The sequence below is a fragment of the Rhinatrema bivittatum genome, chromosome 3 (assembly GCF_901001135.1).
Source record: "Rhinatrema bivittatum chromosome 3, aRhiBiv1.1, whole genome shotgun sequence".
NCBI classification, from domain to species: Eukaryota; Metazoa; Chordata; class Amphibia; order Gymnophiona; family Rhinatrematidae; genus Rhinatrema; species Rhinatrema bivittatum.
In genome coordinates, this window is record NC_042617.1 from 376397932 (window position 1) to 376420100 (window position 22169).

The following is a 22169-nucleotide window of genomic DNA, read 5'->3' on the forward strand; positions in this document are numbered from 1 at the left end:
AATTTATTTTTATTGGTATGGCTGCTGCTCAAGGAGTTTCCAAGGGGGACACCCCCCACCCCAGCTCACAAACAGGCCGATACAGTATAGTACAGTGCGCTCCAACGCGCGTCCAAGAGCAGGCTAACAGTGCGCTCCAACGGAGCGCACTGTTAGCCTGCTCTTGGACACGCGTTTTCCCTTACCCCTTATTCAGTAAGGGGGAGGAAAACGCGCGTCCAACCCGCAGCACATAATAGCGCCCTCAACGTGCAAATGCATGTTGATGGCCCTATTAGGTATGCGCGCAGGATACAGAAAGTAAAATGTGCAGCCAAGCCGCACATTTTACTTTCAGAAATTAGCGCCAACCCCAAAGGTCGGCACTAATTTCTTCCGGCGCCGGGAAAATGCACAGAAAAGCAGTAAAAACTGCTTTTCTGTGCACCCCTCCGACTTAATATCTAGCGATTATTAAGTCTGAGGTCTGAAAAGTAAAAAATTTGAATTCGGCCCGCGGCTGTCGGGCTGAAAACCGGACGCTCAATTTTGCTGGCGTCCAGTTTTCCGAGCCCGTGGCTGTCAGCAGGCTCGAGAACAGACGCCAGCAAAATTGAGCGTTGGCTGTCAAACCCGCTGACAGCCACCGCTCCTGTCAAAAAGGAGGCACTAGGGACGCGCTAGTGTCCCCTAGGGCCTCCTTTTCCCCATTTTTTACCGCGTCACCTAATTTAAATACAGAATCGTGCGCACCGGCAAAGGGCCGGTGCACGCACCGGGAGAGCGGGCGTTCGTCCGCTCTCCCGCGGACTTTACTGTATCGGCCCAAAAGTTCTAGGGGAGACGTTGGCCCTCTGCTCCAATAAACAGTAATGCGGCCCTCCTATAAATAAACAGTTTGCCCACCACTGAGTTAGCTAGTTAACTTAGACATTATCCGGCTAAATGCTGACTCTTGAATATTTCCCCCACTTATCCAGATATCATACTATCCGGCCAACCTATCCAGCTAACTTCTGATATTCTGATAAGTAATCCAGTTAATTTTGCGGTCTTTGTTTTTATTTAACCTTTTTTAATGTAATTGTGATAGTCTTACAGTTCAACCTGGGAGATAAGCAGGTATACTCTTAACCTTTTGAGATATATTCTGTTTGCTCCGTAATATGAATATTTTGTTTTTACTTGGAAAATAACTTCTTTTTTTTTTTTTTGTTTCCTTTTTATAGCCCACAAGAAGATCTGAAAGATTGTCAGCGGTAAGTGTCTATGGGCATAGTTTCAGTTCCATACTGGTATTTTAAACCAGATGGGAACAGTCAGTGGTATCTTTGGGGAAAATGTGGGAAGAGTTTAAAACAGATTGCCAGCTTTCTCTGTTAGATATCACCCTTGCCCTTGTGGACGAATGTCTCTAGGTTATCACAGCTAACTTGGGGGGGTCTTGCAGTAACTAGCAGGTAGTTTCAGTACTGAAATTGTAACTTCTATAGCTGTACCGTCTGAGTGGCTGATAAGCACCATATCCCGGAGAGCTTCAAGACAGAATAAATCTCTTGAAGTTAACCTTTATTTTTTACATACTATCAGATCGACATGAGGCCTGATGTATCAGTTGGCCTTGTGGGGAAAATCATTTGATAAATAGCACCCTTTCTCTCTGCTTGGATACAGAAGGTCAAGCATAGTTATAACTTTCTCCCAGTATTCTGGTAAGTGCTGATAGCCAGCAGTGTCCCCCTGCTCAAAACAATAAAAATGTGAACAAATTAGAAAGCAGTTTTCCCTGCAGAAAGCATCATACTTTAACATGTTAAGAAAAAAATATAAAAATAATCCTATTGGCTTCCAAAAATTGAAATTGAAGTGGGAGCTGGGAAAACAGCTGACCATTCGTGTCACTTTTTTTTTCTTTTCTTTTTCTTGTCCCTTTCCCTGACCAGCGAGCAAAGGCCACTTGAAAAGTGTTTTGGGTGCATGTACAGTACATCCTGCTATTGTCTAAAAGTGTATGGATTTTGTATTCTGACTGTATAAATATCTTGCTGTATTCACTATTGTAATCTCAGAAAGGAAACCTACATTTTGGCAAGCATGGATTGCCCACGTTCACTTGCTGGTTCTTTAACTGTCTGAACCAGGGGCGGCCAACCTTTCATGCAGCAAAGGCCAGGGGATCAGTACCAGAGAGCCTTACATGCTTGAGAGGGTCCCAATGAGGACCTCTTATCTCCACCAGTCTCTGGCTCTCTCTGTCTGTTCCCTATCCTATTTCTACCCACTTTTTCAGTCTTTCTACCCTCCCACCCTGTCCTCTGCAGTCTCTCTTCACCTCTTGTGCTATTTTCCTCCCTCTCAACCCCACCCACCTCTCTCTATTCCCCCTCACCTACCCTATGTCCAGTACCTCAACGCCACCTCTTTTTGCTCTTCCGCTGCTCCTAGGCCTCCTGTCTGTCTCGCGCTCCTACACCCTCAGCCATCACCTTTTCCAGTTCTCACGCCTTCCATTACCTCTCTGTGTGTCTCTAATCTTCCACCTTCCTACTCACTCCTTCACACCCATCATACCTCTGGCTCTCATTCTCCACCCCCCCCCCCCCCCCCAATCACTGCTGCTGGCTCTGTTATCCTTCCTCTCTCTATGGCTTTCTATCTGCCATCCTTGCCAAAACACCCACCAGCACTTCGCTCTTCCATTCACTCTCCGATTTCACCATTAATATATATATATACTCTAACTCTCACTCTCTTCCAGGTGGGATGGGGAGGGCTGGAGCATTGAGTGGACTAGCTTGTCTTGTCTGCACCATTCTCACCCTCCTCCTTTCTAGTGCATTTGTTCCCCTCTGCAGTGGTGCTCAGTTGCCATGGGGGCATGAGCCCCACAAAAGAGATGCAGGTGGCTTCTGAGCCCACAGGGTTGGCCACCCCCTGGCCTTGAAGGACAGAGTGAAGTACCAATTTTGAAAATAACATGTAAACTTGCCCGTGGTAACCATGCAACACAACAATTCTGAACCTAGCATAATGGGATCCCCTTGATTGATGCTTTATGAGGTTAGAAATAATGGCACTCATTGTCCTTAGACAGAGACAGATTAAAGAGAACTAGAAATTTTTCCAAACGTTGGGGACTGTATAGTAAACGTTTTCTCTCATTTTGTGGCCTGTAAAATGTACACCTAGCTATATGTAATTTAAAAAGAATCTGAAATAAAAACATAGGAATGAATATCTATTACAGCTGAAAGAGGTGGGAAAGAAATTTAGGATTTCAAAAATATGAATGGAAGAAAAGATAGCTAATAAGAGGAGGCAAGGCCTGATCAGGTAAGTCAGTGAAAGGAGAAAGAACAGAGGTGGAATTTTGTTAGATTCAGAGGAGACGTGGAAAGAACAAGGAAAAGCAGAAGAGCTAAACAAATACTTCTGTTTGATGTTTACCTAAACGGGAGTGAAGGGCCATCGAAGACTGGAAAGGGGTACATCTGGGGCTGGGTATTTGGATATATACTGCAATTCTAATGGATGTGAAACTGAAAATCCCAGTATCAAAGCTAAATGTCAAGTATTCTAAAAAGAGCTTATCTTGTTGTGGCAACTTATCAGATATTCAGCCGTGTGTTACACTGCCAATGTTTCGCCTTCAGGCTGTCTCAAGGCGCTTTCTGCTTCAAGTCGTTGCAGAGCTCAATGCTTCTTCACAGAGGAGCACCCGCTGCTGACATCTTTGAGGGCAAACGTCGGCATCGGGGCTTTCAGCTCTACAGCCTCCAGCAGTTTATTGGCTGAACATTTTAGTGCACGAACTGTCACAACCAGACAGGCTATTATTGAAATATTTGTCATTCAGCCTTAAAGTTTAAGCTGGTTTAGCTGCCATGTCATTTTTTTCAAGTTCAGATAATCATGCAGCACAAGTGGCTTTTGTCATAACAAGATAGCTCGTTACCTGAGAGATTGATATTCAGCCTTGAAGTTCAAGCGGGTTTAGCTGCATTTCATTTCTTCAAGTTTAAACAATTGTACAAGTGTTTTTTTCTAGAGACCAAGATTGAAATAGAATATATTTATTATGGTTTTTTGTATTAAAATAAGAGTTAAATACGCTCGTATGGAGGTTTTTTAAGACCCATGATTGATATCACCTATTGATATGCACATCATGTTTTTATTTATTTATTTATTATTTTATATACAGACATTCGATCTCAATCGAGATATCTGCATAGAGAACTTTTGCATATTTGGTTCTGAGGTCTTTTTCCTCCTTATGTCAAGTGTTCTTAAACCTAAGCTGGTTTAACTGTAAAATTCAAAAGAATTAATTGTGGGAGTTTTGTTTTGGTTTTTCATTTTTGTGCTTTTCTCTTACCTGTCATTGGAATTAACAACAAATAGTGCCCAGCAGCTGCTGAGCTCCCTCCTCGCAATCTCATGATAATTTAAATTTGAGGCTGTGTTGCCACCCCCACCTCTCCAATCCCACCAAATATGTGAACATGTGGGAGGCAGCATCTCCCTTGCCTCCTGCAGTCCGATATCCAAGCTGAAAATGTAGTGTGCCGAGCTGGGCCCCCTACCCTCCAAAACCACACCCTTACCCATGACTCGCCCTACTCAAATTGTGAAACCCCAAAAAGTGCCTTAAGCTAGCAGGAGGAAGTGAGGTTCGTTTCTTCTCCCACTAGCCTGAATAGTAATGCTGGTATAACTAAGAACTATACTAGTATTTAATATTAATTTATTCACTTTATTGTCCATTGTTTGGTCCCTTTGTTAACAACTGTCATTGAAAGGACTATATTAGTGGAAGTTTTAATTTTTTATTCAAACTTCTGTGGTAATTTCACTCTAAGTAGATTTAGTGGAGGGCCTTGGACATCTATCTGAGGCTGGTTCTATTTTTGAGTGATATTGTGGAGGTATTAGTAGAAAAAATTTGACGTTTTTTGCGGATGGCACAAAGATCTGAAACAAAGTGGATATCCCTGAGAAAGTAAATAGAATGAAAAGCGAACAAAAAGAGCCCAAGGACTGGTGTGTAATGCTTGGCAGTTAAGATTAATACAAAAGCGTACGGTGTTCATGCATTTGGAATGCAGAAATATAAGGGAGTGGTCCACAAGTGGGGAGGGAAGGGGAAGAGAAGCTGATGCACACAGACAAGGAGACCCCAGAGTGGTAGTGTCTGGTCTTAAGGTAGTGAAACAGTGTGATAGAGGTGGCCAGAGCACAAGGGATGCTAGAGGTGCAGATTATCCAGGCATTGCAGACCCAAGTCTCATCGAAGCCCCCAGTTAGCTTGTATGGGTTCTGCCAGACAGCAGAGCCAAAGAAACAGACTATAGCAGGGGAGATAATTTAGTCAGCAGATAGCCTTGTCCGTATTGAGAATTGTGAGCTTTTTGGCTGCAACAGTTCATGTCACTCCCATAGCACATAGCTGTACGAGACAAATCCAATGTACCTGAAGTCTCGGTGGATTCTGATGTTCCAAGACTAGGTTGCAGTACTGCAGTCTCTTCATGACCTAAGAGACTTTCTGGTGCCTTTTTCCATGCCAGTTTAACCAAGGGTTTTCCCTTCCATGTTCCTCTACATGAAATTATCTTCATCACAGATGCATCTAAAATCTGGGAGGATTGGGGCTGGATGAGGCTATCTAGAGATCATTCCATATCAATCTTTTGGAGATGAAGGCAGTTGTGAAGGTTCTAAAAGCCTTCAGAAATTGGGTGGCCAGGCAAATTGTCCTAGTGCAGACAGCTAGGTGGTAATGTATGGGGAAGCTAGATGCTGTCTCATGGGATAACGCTAGGGCCACATACATGCCAATAGGAGATAATGCATTGATGGACAGTCATGACCTGCTGTATCCCCTATCCTCCCTGCTTTAAGTGAGGTCTTCCTAACAAACACCTTCTCCCTTTACTGGGGGATAGGTCTCCTGTCTGTATATCCTCTGATACTCCTGGTAGCCAAAAACCTTGGTAAGTATATTCTTTGTAGCACCATTTTTGGCTAATACATATATGGTTTCCTCTCCTTTTGGAGATGTCTGTCTAGAAACTCTCAGTCTGGGATGTTACTATTCTCTTGCCTGAACACTCAGAACCAAAGGTCCATTGCTCAACACTGACATCCAGTCTCTCACTTTCACAGCCTTGAAAGTTGAGCAATGTGATATGGACTCTTAGTTTCTGTGAGAAAGTCCAGCTGAAACTACTGCTTCCACTCCCCTTAGCTGCCCTGCTGCACACCAAAGTAAAGCACTGGCCCACCAGTAAATTTCTGTGTCCTGATTAGGTAGTTCATCCCTGCTTGCCAGCCTTCAACATTCACTTACTTAAGGCAACTGGGGTGAGTGGAGATCTGGATTTGAAATTTCATTACTTGCCTTTCCAAATCTGAGCTCAAGGTGAGTTACAATCAGATACAGTAGATAATTTCCTGCCCCAGAGGGTTTATAATCAGTTTGTACATCGTGTGGCGCTATGGAAGTGTTAAGTAGTAGGCAATGGATAACAAAAACTTGCCCAGGGTCTCAAGGAATGTCAGTGGGAGAAGTGTAATTTGAACCCTGACTTCCGTCATTCTCAGCCCATTGCTCTAACCACTTAGGTTATTCCATAACAGTGATTCAGTCCATCTGTTCTGAGGCATGATCACTTCCACTAATCTGCACCAATCAGCTCAGAATGTGATGGGAACGTTCATTATGGTCCCATTGAATACAATTGGAGCCTGATGAGGATCAAGTCTCTTTCAGTAGAGTAACATTGAAAAGCATTAGAAAATCTATGCATGGTTTTCACTTCCACCCTTGCTATCAGTTTTTTTTGACCTTGGACATGCCCACTGCCCAGGTTGTCGGTCTTGATATCAGTTGCCACTGTAAGGTCAACCTCCTTAGATATTTGCAAGGCTGTTATCTCTAGTTCACCCCACACGTTCGTCAGTCGTTATTGTATCAACCAACCTCCTGTTGGGATGCTAAGTTTGAACTATCAATCCTTCAGATTGTGCTTAGAGTATTTAATGAAATTGAAAGATTCCTTCACAAAACTTTTTTTCATGTTTGTTCATTGGCAGCTGTTCATGTTTTTCTTCTTTCATTTCAAGTCTGCCCTTGGCTATGGAATCCCCTGTGTTTATTTTTGCATCAGAGAAAGTTAAAATTGCTTACTTATAATAGGTGTTCTGTAATGACAGCAGTGCAGCAAGCTGTATTTGGGAGTTCTCTACATCTTTCTAATTTTAGCTCCTGCATAAACTGACTCCTAGAAAACCTTCTAGTAAAGTTCTGGAAACCGTTACTGTCATGGGATACAGCCAACATCTGTGGCTCATTGCACCATTAGTAGAGGATACCTATTGTAGATAAGCAATTTGTTTTGCTTTCTTTGAGCTGCTCCTACCACTACTTACCACTTTTATAGTGCTACTTGATGTGTGCAGTGTTTTACAAGAAAAATATAAATAAATGTGTACACTCTTCCTAAGAACGAATCATCATTGCTCTAAAAGTAACATATGTTGAACTGGTGCTCTGAATGTTTTGGTGTAATTTTTTTTTTAATTTAATATGCTTCTATATCAAGTGCTTACATAAACATTATTTAAACTGTCTAAGCTAAAGCCTTGGTTGAAGTTGGAAGAAATTTTAGGAATTTTTTTTTTTTTTTTTTTTTGGTTAGTGAAGATTAATCAGGATAAGTGCCTTTCTTATACAAGAATGGTACTTGCATGGTTTCTAGTGTTGTGAATGACTGCATTTTGCTTGTGATCAGTTTTATTTTCTGGTGATAGAGCAGAGAAGCAAGCATTTGTCTCTCTGTTAATGTTGGTGAAGAATTTTTAGGAATAAAATAAAAACGATTTGCTTGGAAACTTCTTTACAGAAACCTGCTCCACCAAAACCTGAGGCCAAACCAAAAAAGCCTGCTGTAAAGGTAAGCTGCTGCTATTCCGTCTGACTTAGACCGTGCACACATTGGTATATTGTACACCATATACTAAAAGCAGTGATTGGTGCAATGTGTAAACAAGCAGAGGGTCAAGGACAATGCCCTGCTGCCAACGGCTTATAGCATAGGCATGCAAGAAAATGTGGGAAAGTGAGGAGGAATGCTCTCGCTGGAGGGCACGTAGCAAGACATGAGAGCGGAGACTGGGAACCCACTGAAGCAGAAAGCTCTGAATTCAAAACTCTTGTCTGCTAAGTTTAGTATCTAAAATCCCTTCTATGCAACCAGAAAGGCCTAATTTTCTAAAAATCACATTTTCCTTTTAGTCAAATGCAAAATCTGCAAGTTTAAAAAAAAACCCAAACAAATCAAAATCGTGCTGCTGTTTATTTTGTTAGAGCAATGCTGGAGTTGCTAATGGTGAAGCTTAAAACTTTTTTTATTTTTATTCAGGCTATAATGTGAAAATCCAAAACCTGTTTTGTTACTGTTGCAAGAGAACAAAGCAAACCATCCTTTTGGATAGGGGTTTTTTTCTGTTTAGAACATCTGCCCCTTTCAACCCTGTCTTTTGCTGAGGTGTAAGCCCCCCTATTCACTTTGGATCAAGGAACGTTTTTTGGGGCAATGCTGAAAAGGTGATACAGAGTAGAGGGTTCCAAACCTGTCCTGGAGGACCCCCATCCAGTCGGGTTTTCAGGATATGAGATAAAATGTGCATGATATGGAGACAGTGTATGCAAATTTATCTCATTTATATTCATTGTGGATATCCTGAAAACTCCACTGGCTGGATGTCCTCCAGGACAGATTTGGGAATCACTGATATGAAGGAATGGGGAATAGGTGTATGCATGTATTGTGCGGAGAGATGGACACTGGCAGAAAGGGATGTACAAAACAAGAAATTAGGAGGACATCTGAGAGACTTGATAGGGAAAGAGTGGTGGGAAGGGGCACTCCTTAGATGATTAAACTATAGTTTAATCCAAACTCCGGGTTACTGCATTGTGAATGGCCACTTCTAGTGAACTAGTGGTTTAACTTTGTTCACAAATGAACTAAATTTATCAGATCTTTTACAAATGCTTGAGGGTTGAGACCACGAAAGTGCAAAAGCTGGGCAGTCTTTTATACCTTTCAAGGAAACAGGTTGAAGTGAAAGGGTTTTTTGCTAAAGAAATTCAGACATTGGAGTTGCTTTTTAAAAATGCAGCAGGTTCAGGATGGGCAGACACTGAGATGGTAGATGAATTGGCTTATATACTGGACTATTTACACAACCCTTTAAATGTGGAAATGACACTCCCCACCCTCCAGTTTGAGTAGGGGGGTTATATTAAAATGCTTGCATGGTGTAAAGACCTCTTGAGATCTCACATTGCATGCAACTAATAGATTTATTTGTGACCAGTAAACTTTCTATCAAATCTAATATGGTTCAAGATCTGCTTTTCTGTCTTCTATTAATTTCTCCTACATTAGAAATCAGTGAGCATGCTTGGGAGAGAGAGCTCGGTGGTAGGAACAGTGCTGAGACGTCAGGGCAGTTGGGATTGGTTAAGTATGGAAATGTATATGCTTATCTATCCAAAGTGGTAGAAAACAGCAGAAGACAACTGGGTCAATTGAGCTTTGTCAGCTGTTTACGGTGTTACTGTGCAATGGTGTTGACTCCTGTGGTGCAGTAGTTGATATATAGTTGTGGGTAAAATGAAGTGCTGGATGGGCTAGCTCAGTGGCTCAGTTGTACTGCTGTGCATTCCCATGCACGTGAGACATAGATTAAACTTGTGAGCTCACCTGCTGGTCATGGCCAAGAATAGAGGCCTTGTTTACAGCCCGGGTGGGTTGAGTGGGGTTACTGTGGCCACCAGATGTTGCTGTTGTGCGATGGCTAAGACTCTAGCTGCATAGATTCCAGAAGGAGCTGAGGCTTGTAGTCCCTGGCCAAAGATTGTTGCTGCAGAGGCTGGGCTAGATTTGAGGGAAAGTCCCCAGGTTAGTGCAAATGAAACATCCATGGTGCTGTGGCCCAGTAGAGGCTGACTCTAGTTTAAAAGTCCTAAGGAATACAAAGAAACTGCTGGGCAAGAAGAAAAGTGAGATGTTGGATAATGTGAACATTGAACTAAAAAAAATCCCAATGACTGTTCATATCCTCTAAAATTCCTGTGGCTAATGCATTATCCACAATCCCCACTACCCAGTGCTTTTGATGCAGGCAACAATTCTATAAGTCTACTTTTAAGCATAAACTAATTTGGTCCCTCAGGTTTAAGCAATGGAGATTTATCTAGAATTATTGATTTTTATGGTCTCTTAAAATGCACAGATTATGATAGTGGCTCTAGTCTAAAACAATTCAGTCCTTAAAACAAAGCTTGTAAAGCATGTAGTGGTTTTAGTCGGAGAATTAAATATCACTCCTACCTCTAATTTTTTTTTTTTTTTTTTTTTTACTTTATCGCTGGTACAGGAAATAGGAATTTCCCATGGTTAGTTGGTGGCAGGGTGAGGGTGTTGGAACAGATAGTACCTCTGTTGGCTTATTGTTGGGATATAAGGATGGCCTTGTCTGAGGTAGAAAATCTAGACTGTCTGAAGCATGCAAGTAGTTGGACTTGATGGGAGGAGGGAATGTGCTGCACACATATAGGGAAATATGCATCTTTTGCATCTAGCATACAACATGAATAGCAAATATTGGGTTTATACCAATCCAGAACCCTGAAACCAAGGATAAGTATGATCAGAAAGTTTTAGAAAGTTCTCCATTTTGGAATACATAGGTTCCAAATGTACTTTGTGAGAGCAGAACACTGCTTCTCAGAGGTCAAGCAGGATGGTAGTCCTCACATGATTGACATCATCAGATGCGGAAAACTTATGTCAAAGTTTCTAGAAAATTTCACTAGGCACACTGAGCAGGCCCAGCATGCCCTATACCATGTGTCCACACAGAGTCCCTCTTCAGTCTCTTTATTTAATTTAATTTTTTTCCACTGAGCTGTTGGCATCGTGGTTGGATTGAGCTCTAAAACTTGGGCTTTTTCCCTCTTGGAAAACTTCTTTTTTGCAGTTTTTTTGCTATCTCTTCAAAAGTCTTTCACTGGGTCCCCTCTCCGTACCGCCCCGTACTGTCCCCCGTCAGGGTTTGGGCGTTGGGGTAAGTTTCTTTTCGCAGTCGGTTCCCCCATGGTGGCAGTGCCTTGGTGCCTGTTCTCAATCAACACACACTGCCATCGTTCCGTATTTTTCCCTGTTTGTTTTGCTCCGTCATGGCCACATCTGGCTTCTGCTGATGCACCCAGGCCACGGACCATGTCTATCATTGAGCCTCATGAGGTGTGCATCACATGACAACCGGGGTTGCCGCTTGTGCGCCCAGATGACACTGAAGGGACGTTGACTTCAACTCGACAAGATGGACATCGTCTTCAGGTTGGAGAAGTCCAAGCCATCTGCATCGATATTGGAGGAGCCACACTGGACACCACGCCATCAACATCAGTGGGGTCATCGGTTCCATCGAGGTCGGTGGTCCTTCGGGCCAAGGGCGTCTGGTTCATCGTCCTTGAACTCAGCACCAGGGGAAGAGCAAGAAACATTGGTGCCGGTCACAGTTGCTGCATGGGGATGCACTGGTTTTTGCCACGTTGCCCCCAAAGCGACCTGGTAGCGAGGAGTGCCAAACCCCCATTGATGCAACACAAACGATAGATGCCAAGAAATGTCCGTCAAGATGCTTTATTAGAAGATAAATCAATCCAATTAAAACGTTTTAATTGGATTGATTTATCTTCTAATAAAGCATCTTGACGGACATTTCTTGGCATCTATCGTTTGTGTTGCCTCCACTGGTTTTTTAGATCGCCTTCGTCCTTGTCTTATCAAACCCCCATTGATGCCTGGGGTCCATGACTGAATCCACCAGTCCTGATGCCAGTCACTGATCCCCATCATGGGTCCGAGGAAGATCTGGCCATCCAACCTTCCTCTCTATTGGTGTTGGCATCGGCAACATTTGAGGAGGAGCTGGAGTGTCGAGTCTAGCTAGCAGTGGAGTGGGCGCTACAGGGCTTCAGTCTCACGCACCGGAGATGATGCCACACCCATGCTCATCGGTGCCTTACCAACCCAGCTGGTGCGGTTCCCAGGTCGGCACCAGTGACAGGAAAGGCACCGAGGCCTCCCTCTACCAATATGATGGTCATCGCCAGGTCCAAGGAAGAGGAAGCTCTACTGAGGCCGATGGAGACACAGAGGCCGGTAGTCCTCCATCCAGTTCCATCGGTAGCTGAGTATCTAGGGCCCCATCCCCAGTAGTACAGTGAGGATGAGGGTCACTACAATGCCTGGGAGGATGTTCAGATGGAATCCTCTCAGGATTCAGATGGTCTCCTATCAGATCCTTCTCCTCCAGAGGAGCAAAGGAGGTCCTAGCCTGAGGACTTGACCTTTGCAGGGTTCGTAAGGCTGGTGGTGAAGGCCATCCCATTTCAGCTTTTAACTGAAGAAGCCAGGCACAAAATGCTTGAGGTTCTTCAGTTCATGGAGCCTCCTAAAGAGATCATGGAGGTCCCAGTGATACGGAGTTGTTGCTGAGGATGTGGGAACACCTTCATAGTGCCTCCCACGAATAGGAAGGCGGATGAGGTTTATCTCATCCAGAAGGCTGCCAGATTCGATAAATGTCAGCTGCCCTACCAATTGGTGTTGGTCGGATCTGCTCTCAAGAGGACCAAGTGTTCTTGGATCCACTCCTCTGTGTCCCCAAGGAAGGACCACAGAGCACGGGACACTCTTCAGAGGAAAGTGTTCCAAGGTACCATGCATATTGCCCGCATTGCTGCATACCAGCTCTACATGAACCAATATTCGCGGGATATCTGGAAACAGGTGCAGGAGGTGGCTGAGCAACAGCAGCAAGACACCCTCATGTCACTGGTGCACAGGGTTTGGAGTGTAGAAAACAAGGTCTGTGCAGCCTATGATGTTTTCAAAACTGTATAGAGGGTCTCTGCAGTGGGAATCAGCACCTGCATCTTGCATGGCTGTGGGCCTCTGATCTCAGACCAGTGCCGTGAATTGGAGAGAATTTCTTCGGACATAGAATGAAGGATGCTGTAGCCCAACCCCATGACCATCATGAAACCCTCCACCAGTGCTCCAGACCCGTCCTCATCCAGGAGGCTGTTGAGATAGGGGCCCAGGAAGTCTTTCTTTTGCCAAAGGAATTGCTATCCTCCACCTCCTCAGTCTCTTACACACCATCTGAGCTCTTGCGGCTGTTCCAGGCAGCAGAGAGCTCCCAAACTCGGCCGGCTCATCAGTCAAGTCCGGGGATGGGGGTTTTGACTGGGTCGTAGGGAACATAAACCAATTGCCGGTACCTGGGAAAATGGACTCTCCAGTTGGGAGCAGGCTGTGGTTCCTTGTGAACTGGTGGCCCAGTCTAACCTCAAACCAGTGGGTTTTTTCCATCATCCACCAAGGGTTCCAATTAAAACTATTGGGTGTCCCGCCAAATTGCCCTCCATGCCTGCTTGGGGGCTGGTAGCACATCAGGAGGTGCTACTAATGGAGCTCTCCTCCTTAACGGCTATGACTGTCGAGCCCGAGCCACCAGGGCGAAGAGGGTGGAGATTCTACTCCAGGTACTTCCTGATTCCAAAGAGAACAGGAGGACTCTGTTCCGTCCTGGACCTGAGGACCTTGAACAAGTTGCTTAAAAAAAGAAAAGTTCAAGATGATTTTCCAGGGCATCTTGATCCCCCCTATTGCAAAAAGGGGACTAGCTATACTCCCTCAGCCCTAAAGGTCGCATACACCCATATCGAGGTAGTTTCTGTAACCAGAAACTACCATCTCAGATTTGTGGTGGGGAAACTACTTCCAGTACCGGGTGTTGCTGTTCGTGCTCACGTCCACCCCACAAGTCTTCACAGAATGCCTAGCTGTGGTGGCAGCGCACCTCTGCAGACTAGGAATGCATGTTTTCTTGTATCTAGACGATTTGGCTGGTAAAGAGCATGTCTCAGGCAGGGGCCATCTGGTCCATGTGCTTGACCATTCTGGTGTTGGAGTCATTAGGGTTCGTTCTCAGCTACCCAAATTCCCATCTCAGTCTGTCATCTCAATTGGATTTCATCAGAGCCCTTCCAGACAAGGCTCAAGCCAGGGCCTTTCTGCAGCCCCAGAGGGGCCATCACTCTGGGGACCATTGCGACAGACGTGGAACAGAGTCAGCAGGCAACAGCCTGGCATAAGTTGAGAATGTTGGATCAGTTGGCCGTGACCATCCATGTCACTCCCTTTACATGCTTACACATGCACAAAGCCCAATGGACCCTGAGGTCATAGTGGCACCAGGCTATCCAGAGCCTCCAAAATTGCATCAATCATCACTTCTCTCTGGATACTCTTTGTCCTGGTGGCAGGTACTCTCCAATCTGGAATAGGGAATTTCCTTTTGGAGTCTCCCTACTCAAATTGTGCTAACCACGGGTGTATTTACCCTGGAATGGGGAGCTTATGTAAATGGGCTCAGCACCCAGGTGCTGTGGTCTGCTCAGGAGCATTCTTGTCAAATAATCTTCCTGGAGCTTTGGGCAGTCAGGTACATGCTATAGGCTTTCAGAGAGAGGCTGTCCAACAAAATTGTCCTGATCCAGACCAACAACTAAGTAGCCATGTGTCATATCAACAAGCAGGGAGGCTTGGGATAGTATCTCCTGTGTCAAGAAATAGTCCAGATCTGGTCCTGGGCCCTGGCCCCTGGCCCATGGGATGATGATCAGGGCCATTTACATGAGCTCCCCATCCCAGGGTAGATACATCCGTGGTTAGCACAATTTGAGTAGGGAGACTCCAAAAGGAAATTCCCTATTCCAGATTGGAGAGTACCTGCCACCAGGACAAAAAGTATCCAGAGAGACGTGGTGACTGATACAATTTTGGAGGCTCTGAGTAGCTTGGTGCCACTATGACCTCGGGGTCCATTAGGCTCTGCGCATGTGTAAGCATGCCAAGAGAGTGACATGGATGGTTGCAGCCATGTGATCCAACAGTCTCAACTTGTGTTGGAACGGAGAACATGACGACTGACAAGCAGAGCCTTCAGACCCCACGAGTGGTCCCAGGTCTGAGGGGGTAGTGAATCAGATTTTACACTTCTGGGGGAACCCAGACTGAGATCTGTTCATGTCCCCCTGCTCCCTTTCCAGTCAGATGGCAAACCAGCCTCGGAACCCCTTGCCTGTCATTAGGATAAAGGTCTTCTGTATGCATAACCTCCAATTCCCTTAGTGGCAAAGACTCTCTTGAAGCTTCATGAGGATAGAGGAACTATGATCCTCATAGCCCCTCATTGACCAAGACAGGTTTGGTTTTCCACTCCTATGGGAGATGTCCATCCGGAGACCGATTTTTAGTTTGGGGGACTTTCCCAGATCTCATCACACAAGATCAAGGCAGGCTGCGGCATCCCAACCTCCAGGTCCTGTCACTTACAGCCTGGATGTTGAGAGGTTAAACCTGCAGCCTTTGATCTTTCTCAGGATGTGTCTCGGGTCTTTTGGCTTCCAGAAAGCCTTCCACTAGAAAGTCCTACAGACTGAAGTGCAGGAGGTTTTCCATGTTGAGCAGAAGGCCCAGATCTGTTCACCTGCCCTACACAAAACTGCTTGACTACCTGCTACACCTTTCAGAGGCTGGCTTAAAAACCAACTTAATATCAGGGTTCATCTTAGTGTGATTGCATACCACCATGGTATAGATGGTACACCCATCTCTGTATGGCCTATAGTTGTACGTTTCATGCGGCGCCTGCTTCAGTTGAAACCTCCCCTAAGGCCTCCTGCTGTGTCTTTGGACCTTAGCGTGGTATTGACTCAGCTGATGAAAGCTCCTTTTGAGTCACTGCATACCTGTGACCTGACGTACCTGGCTGGAAGGTCATATTTTTGGTGGCGGTCACTTCAGCGTGCAGGGTCAGCGAGCTCCAGACTTTAGTGACTTATCCACCTTATACTAAATTCTTTCATGATAGGGTGATCTTGTGTAATCACCCTAAGTTCCTGCCTTAAGGTGGTGAGGGATTTCCATGTTGGATGATCAAGGGGTTAAAGGGGCATTTAGAGAAGATAAGGCAATTGCGGAAAGATTAAATGATTTCTTTGCTTCAGTGTTTACTGAAGAGGATATTGGAGAGATACCTGTTACGGAGAAGGTTTTCATGGGTAATTCAGTTCAACTGAACCAAATCACGGTGAACCTGGAAGATGTGGTAGGCCTGACTGACTGACAAACTGAAGAGTAGGAAATCACCTGGACCCCAGGGTTCTGAAAGAATTAAATTTCAGACCTGTTAGTAAAAATTTGTAACCTATCATTAAAATCATCCAATGTACCCAAAGATTGGAAGATGGCCAATGCAACCCCTATATTTAAAAAGGGATCTAGGGGTGATTCAGGAAACAATAGACTGGTGAGCCTGACTTTGGTGCCGGCAAAAATCTTGGAAACTGTTTATAAAGAATAAAATCACAAAGCATTTAGATAGACATGGTTTGATGGGACACAGCCAACATGGATTTACCCAAGAGAAGTCTTGTCTCACAAATCTCCTACATTTTTTTTTTTTTTTTTTGAAAGGATGAATAAACATGTGGACAAAGGTGAACCGGTAGATGTGGTGTATTTGGATTTTCAGAAGGTGTTCGACAAAGTCCCAAATGAGAGGCTTCTAAGAAAACTAAAAAGTCATAGGATAGAAGGCTATGTCCTTTTGTGGATTGCAAGCTGGTTAAAAGACAGGAAACAGAGAGTAGGATTAAATGGTCAGTTTTCAGAGTGGTAAAAGGTAAACAGTGGATTGCCTCAGGGATCTGTACTTGGACTGGTGCTTTTAATATATTTATAAATAATCTGGAAAGTGGTAGAGTGAGTTAGGTGATCAAATTTGCAAGTGACACAAAATTATGCAGAGTAGTTAAATCTCAAGCGGATTGCGATGAATTGCAGGAGGACCTTGTGAGACTGAAAGATTGGGCTTCCAAATGGCAGATAAATTTAACATGGATAAGTGCAAAGTGATGCATATATGGAAAACTAACCCATGTTGTAGTTACACAATGTTAGGTTCTATCTTAGGAGTTATCACCCAGGCAAGAGATCTAGGCATCATAGTGGATAATACATTGAAATTGTCGGCCCAGCGTGCTATAGTGATCAAAAAAGCAAACAATGTTGGGAATTAAGAAGGAAATGGGAAATAAAATGGAGGATGTCATAATGCCTCTGTATCTCTCCATGGTGAGACTGCAGCTTGAATACTGTGTGCAGTTCTGGAGCGAACAGAAGCCATAGATAGTCCACCCAGCTTTTTATTTCTTTTGATAGGAATAGGTTGGGCATTTCCATCGCCAAACAGACACTTTCCAATTGGCTAGCATATTCTGTCTCCTTCTGTTATGCCCAGACAGGACTGCATCTTGGGGGGGGTTATGTCAAGGCTCATTGTCAGCCATGGCAGCATCAGTGGCCCACTTGTGAGCAGTTCCTATGGAGGAGATCTGCAAAGCTGTGACATGCAGTTCTCTCCATACATTCACATCCCATTGCTGTCTTTATAGGGCTGGCCTATGCGACAGTAGGTTCGGCCAGTCTGTCCTCCAGAACCTGTTTGAGGGTGTAGCAGCCAACTCTCCCAACCTAAGGCCTGTTGCTTGCGTTCGGCTGTCTCCCCCGTATGTTACCAACAGCACCTGTGTTGGTGTGCCTGTTGGCACCTGGTTAGGTGTCTGGTTACCTTTCTGTTGGGGAGCAGCCTGAAGCTAGGGATTCACCCATGTGTGAGGACTGCTATCCTGCTTGTCCTTGGAGGAAGCAGAATTGCTTACCTGTAACAGTTGTTCTTCGAGGAGAGCAGGATGTTAGTCCTCATGAAATCCACCTGCCATCCCGTGGAGTTGGGTTTCTTTTTTTTTTTTTACGTAATTCTATGCTATGAGACTGAAGAGGAACCCCTCGTGGATGCACGTTTTCCACATCCGGATCTCTCTGTCATCCATGTGTGAAGACTAACATCCTGCTGTCCTTGGAAAACACCTGTTACAGGTAAGCAACTCTGCTTTACACATTATTCTGCTCTGCACCTGGATGGACAGATAGACAGAGGGATATGTTCTTTTAGGATGTTCTGTTAAACAAAGAATGCATAGAAGCAGAATTTTGAGTATAGTTCCTAACTTATCAAATACCATTTAAACCATTTTTATATATAGAATTATTTCTTTATATTTATACAAGAAAGCAAAACCATAATTGACTTTCTCCTAGGGAAGGTGATGAGTTTTATTTTATAGTTTTTTCAATAATCCATTTATCATTTGTCATCTATTGAAGGCATTGAATATGGCCAGGGACGTGAATGGCTGCCAGCTAGACAAGGGCTAGATGAGCTTTGCTTCCTTCCAGATCCTTATTGCCTTGGATGCTCAATATTTTTTCCAGATTCGAGCTTTTTTTTTTTTTTTTTCCACCCGAGTTTTCTGCTCTTTGACAGGGGAGAGAAGAGGGTCTTTTCAAACTTTTTTTTTTTTTTTTTTTTTTTTTTTTTTAAGAACAGAAGTCTATTGTTTATTGCCCTCTCCCCAGCTTTACATACTCTAATATCTGAAACATACTTTCACGTTCTTCAAACTTGGCAAGCTGCATTTGCAGAGCATTCAAGTTTCTAGTGCTCTCTTCCATTCTCTTTCAGAAGGAACGCGGAGCAAAGGGCAGCAAGGGCGCAAAAGGAAAGAGAGATGAAAAACAGGAAGCTGGAAAGGAAGGTACTGCACCGTCTGAAAATGGTGAAACTAGAGCCGAAGAGGTATTTCTGACACGTTGAATCGGCGGCGGTTTCTGTGTTCTCTATTTTAAAACTTGAATTCAGCCTGAAGGCCATTGAATGCATGTTCATAATGCTTCTCTTTATTGCCCATAATATTGCAGATTCGCATCTCTCGCTCAACTGTTAATGTTTCCACATCCAGAGGTGCCCCGCCCAGCACACTGTCAGTAAAAGGGCAGATTGAAACAGTGAAAGTTAAGGGTACGGTAGAGCTTTCTTGTGTGCAGTGAATAGGAAGAAAAAAAAAAAAGGCTAGTAGTGTGGTGCTTTTCATTTTGAACAATGGGAGCTTGCAGGTAAGGCTAATTCGGGTTTCTGAAAAGCGGAGAGCAATAAATGTGTTGCAGCTGTCTTGTGTCTGTACATAATACCGAAGTAGGCTTGATATGGAACTGCTAAACATTAATACCGAGGGAAAAATAAAATCACTCTTATTTTTAAAATAGGTTTCTATGGTGACTATTTTAGTGTGATATAGGTCTAACAATATCTTTCTGTTCTCTTTAATCTACAGGTGCAGAAAACTGACTCTGTGGGCAACAAGAGAGAATGAAATGGTCATGAAACTTTGAGTTGATTTTATTGTACCTCTTGGAGAACTTTAAAAAAAAACAAACAAACAAAAACCTATTTTTATCAAGTATTTTGTAAATGCTAATTTTTTTTAGGACTAGGGTAGTTAACTTTTACATATTATATATATCATGTAAATGAACATTTCCTTGCTCATAATCCTCCTCTTTCAGGTGTGTCCTAGTTATAAGTATCGGCTTGGCTTTAGGTGTGCTTGAAATTAAATCATTCTGTAACTTTTTTGCTTTCAAGACTTAGTTTAGCGTAAGGTTGTATACCTGACACTTCTCTCATGCAGTTTTTCTATAGCAATAACCAGTGGTGCTTTTGTACTTGGGGCTTATGTAATTTAAAGAAAATTGGATATCTGTGGCCACTTGCAGGCATTTGGGTTCTTTTAACAGACTGAAATAAAGGTTGTCTTGTCTTTGCAGCTTTTTCCTGTTATACGATTTTGTACCTAAAATATTGATCATGCCTTTCAATTATTTTTGTAAATTGATGGAATATTAAGGGGAAAAAAAAACCTGAGGGTTGGGGAGGAGGAATAAGTGTATGTATGTGTTTTACTGATGTAAACTGAAAATATAGTCCTGGTCTGTCCAATAGGCTGCTTCCCTGTAGTTGGGAGGCATAGAATATGCTTGGGAAGCTCATGCACAAGAACATTTTTAAGGAGTTTGTCCAGGATGTATTGTTTTACCTGGATAAATCTTTGGAAACTGTGGGCCAGTACTGCTGTTTAAGTACCTCCTCTGCCCACCAGCTGCTTTTTGATTTAAATGGGGAGAAGGAAAGATTATAGAATAAAATTGAATAGGACAACAATGTTTTTCCCTCCACTTTTCATCCCATTATGATTCTTCATTTCCTTTTTTGTCCTAATCTTAACCAAATACACTTAACTTTTCAAAATCTTTTTTCCCCTTGTTTTTGCAAGTCTGTGTAGGTGCCTGTCCTCCGCTGCTAGAATTGTATTTAACTAATCGGTGATATGGTATATCTTGTGTTTTGACTGTTTTCCTCCTCCTGCACCCCCCCCCCCCCCCCCCCGCTTGTTGTCTTCCCTTGACCCAATGCTTTTTATTACTGCTTGTTGCTCTTTAGCAGCAGTACTAAAACAGTCTTGCAAGTGCACATGGGGCGAGCCTGACGGCTCAGTGGCAAAATGCTGCCGTGGGAGGCAGAGGCCCCTTAGTTCTGTTCCGGGATAGTCTCTGCCTCTGCAATACCCCTTAGCCTCAGCCCACCCAGGTTATGGAAGAGTTCACAGCCTCGGGAGGGGGAAGGAGAGTCTGTGGTCATTAAGGGTAACATGTGATGGCTAAGGCCATGATGCAGGATTCCAGATGGAGCTTCGATGCATCCTCAAGTCTGCAGTGACCTGTCTGGGGAAGGGTGGAAAAATCTCTAGGTAGTTGTGAATGAAGTATCATGGTGCCAGATCCTGCCCTGGTTCCAGTTGAACTGAAACTAAAATAGAGGCCAAAAACCTCTGAAGAATGCACATGGTCTTTTATTTTTTAGATTTAGCTTATGCCTTCTCATTGGTAGCTCAGGTACAGTAGATATTTCCTTGTTCCCAGAGGGCTTACAGTCTAAGGGGTCTATTTACTAAAGATTTCTCCCATTTTGTCTAAGGGGGAAAATGTGTAGTAAATAAGGCTCTACGTTTATACCAGAAGCAGTGGACTGTGAAGTGACATGCCTAAGATCACAAGGAGAGGCAGTGGGATTTGAATCCTAAATTCCTTGGTTCTTGGTCTACCTCTCCAACTACTAGGCTGCTAACTCCATTCTTTTTTGAGCTTGCCTCTTTAACACAAGTTTGTTCATGTATGTATGCATGTATTTTAAAGATTTCTATTCCACCCAATTCAAAATCAGTTTGTTCTAGGTGGATTACAATAAAAAATAAATGGCTTTTGTTTGTTATTGAATAAGACAAATGATCAGCAAGCTAAAAAGGCAGCAGGCACATCAAAAGAAAATTATAATCATTGAGGTCACTAGAATGTTAGTGTTGTTGTGGAATACAACCCCTCTAAGTTGTACTCATCTGTGCCATGCTAAAATTTGCTTTAACTGTAATCATAATTTTCAGAAAAGATTGTTGCAGGTTAAGGGACGATGTGCATCAGGAATGAGCCATTTGGGATTACCAGCGATACCAGATCTTTACTGTACCTAGCTGTCAATCATGGCCACTCTTACTGCCTATTATTTCCCTAGCACTACCAGATGTGTAGAGCCATTGCAAGAGTTTTAGGCACACTAAGTAAACCTTGGAGCGGCCTCGGAGGGAACTTTCCTTCCACCCCCCCACCTTTGAAAAGCTACGCCTGCCCAAGGCAGGCTTAACTCGCATGCGCCGGCTGCACGATTCCCCGGCCCAGGAGCAGTTTCGGAGGCCTCGGCCACGCCTGTGGCCCCACCCCCGGCTGACGTGCTGCCGCGGCATTCCCCCCAACACGCCCCCCAGGAAAGCCCCGGGACTTACGTGCGTCCTGGGGCTTGTGAGCACCACCGAGCCTATTCAACATAGGGTCGGCGCATGCAGGGGGGAACTTCTGGCAGGTTTTCGGGGGGTACATGCGTATCCCTTTGAAAATCTGCCCCAAAATATGGCAGTGGGATATAAACCCTGGCTTCCCTGATTTGCAGCCCTGATTCCTCAACAACCTTGGAGCTTCATATTGTGACCCCCCTTGTTCTACAGGTTTCTTTCCATTGGAAAAGGT

At 44.0% G+C, this 22169-nt stretch overlaps 1 protein-coding gene across 5 annotated transcripts in view; it reads left to right on the forward strand.

Annotated features, from left to right (window-relative positions):
- The window catches only part of HMGN3 (high mobility group nucleosomal binding domain 3), an 82788-nt gene extending 62922 nt beyond the window's left edge, over nucleotides 1-19866 (forward strand). Inside the window, exons 3-7 of one of the 5 annotated variants that reach the window (XR_003855643.1) lie at nucleotides 1209-1238; nucleotides 7887-7937; nucleotides 18721-18793; nucleotides 18957-19056; nucleotides 19370-19866. Coding sequence is in view for 4 of the 5 variants with exons in the window: in XM_029595571.1 (XP_029451431.1) it covers nucleotides 1209-1238; nucleotides 7887-7937; nucleotides 18721-18834; nucleotides 18957-19085 (324 nt within the window). In the remaining variant the exon portion in view is untranslated. The other 4 variants (XM_029595572.1, XM_029595574.1, XM_029595571.1 and 1 more) reach the window with 4 other exon arrangements.
- Nucleotides 19867-22169: the final 2303 nt, after the last annotated feature.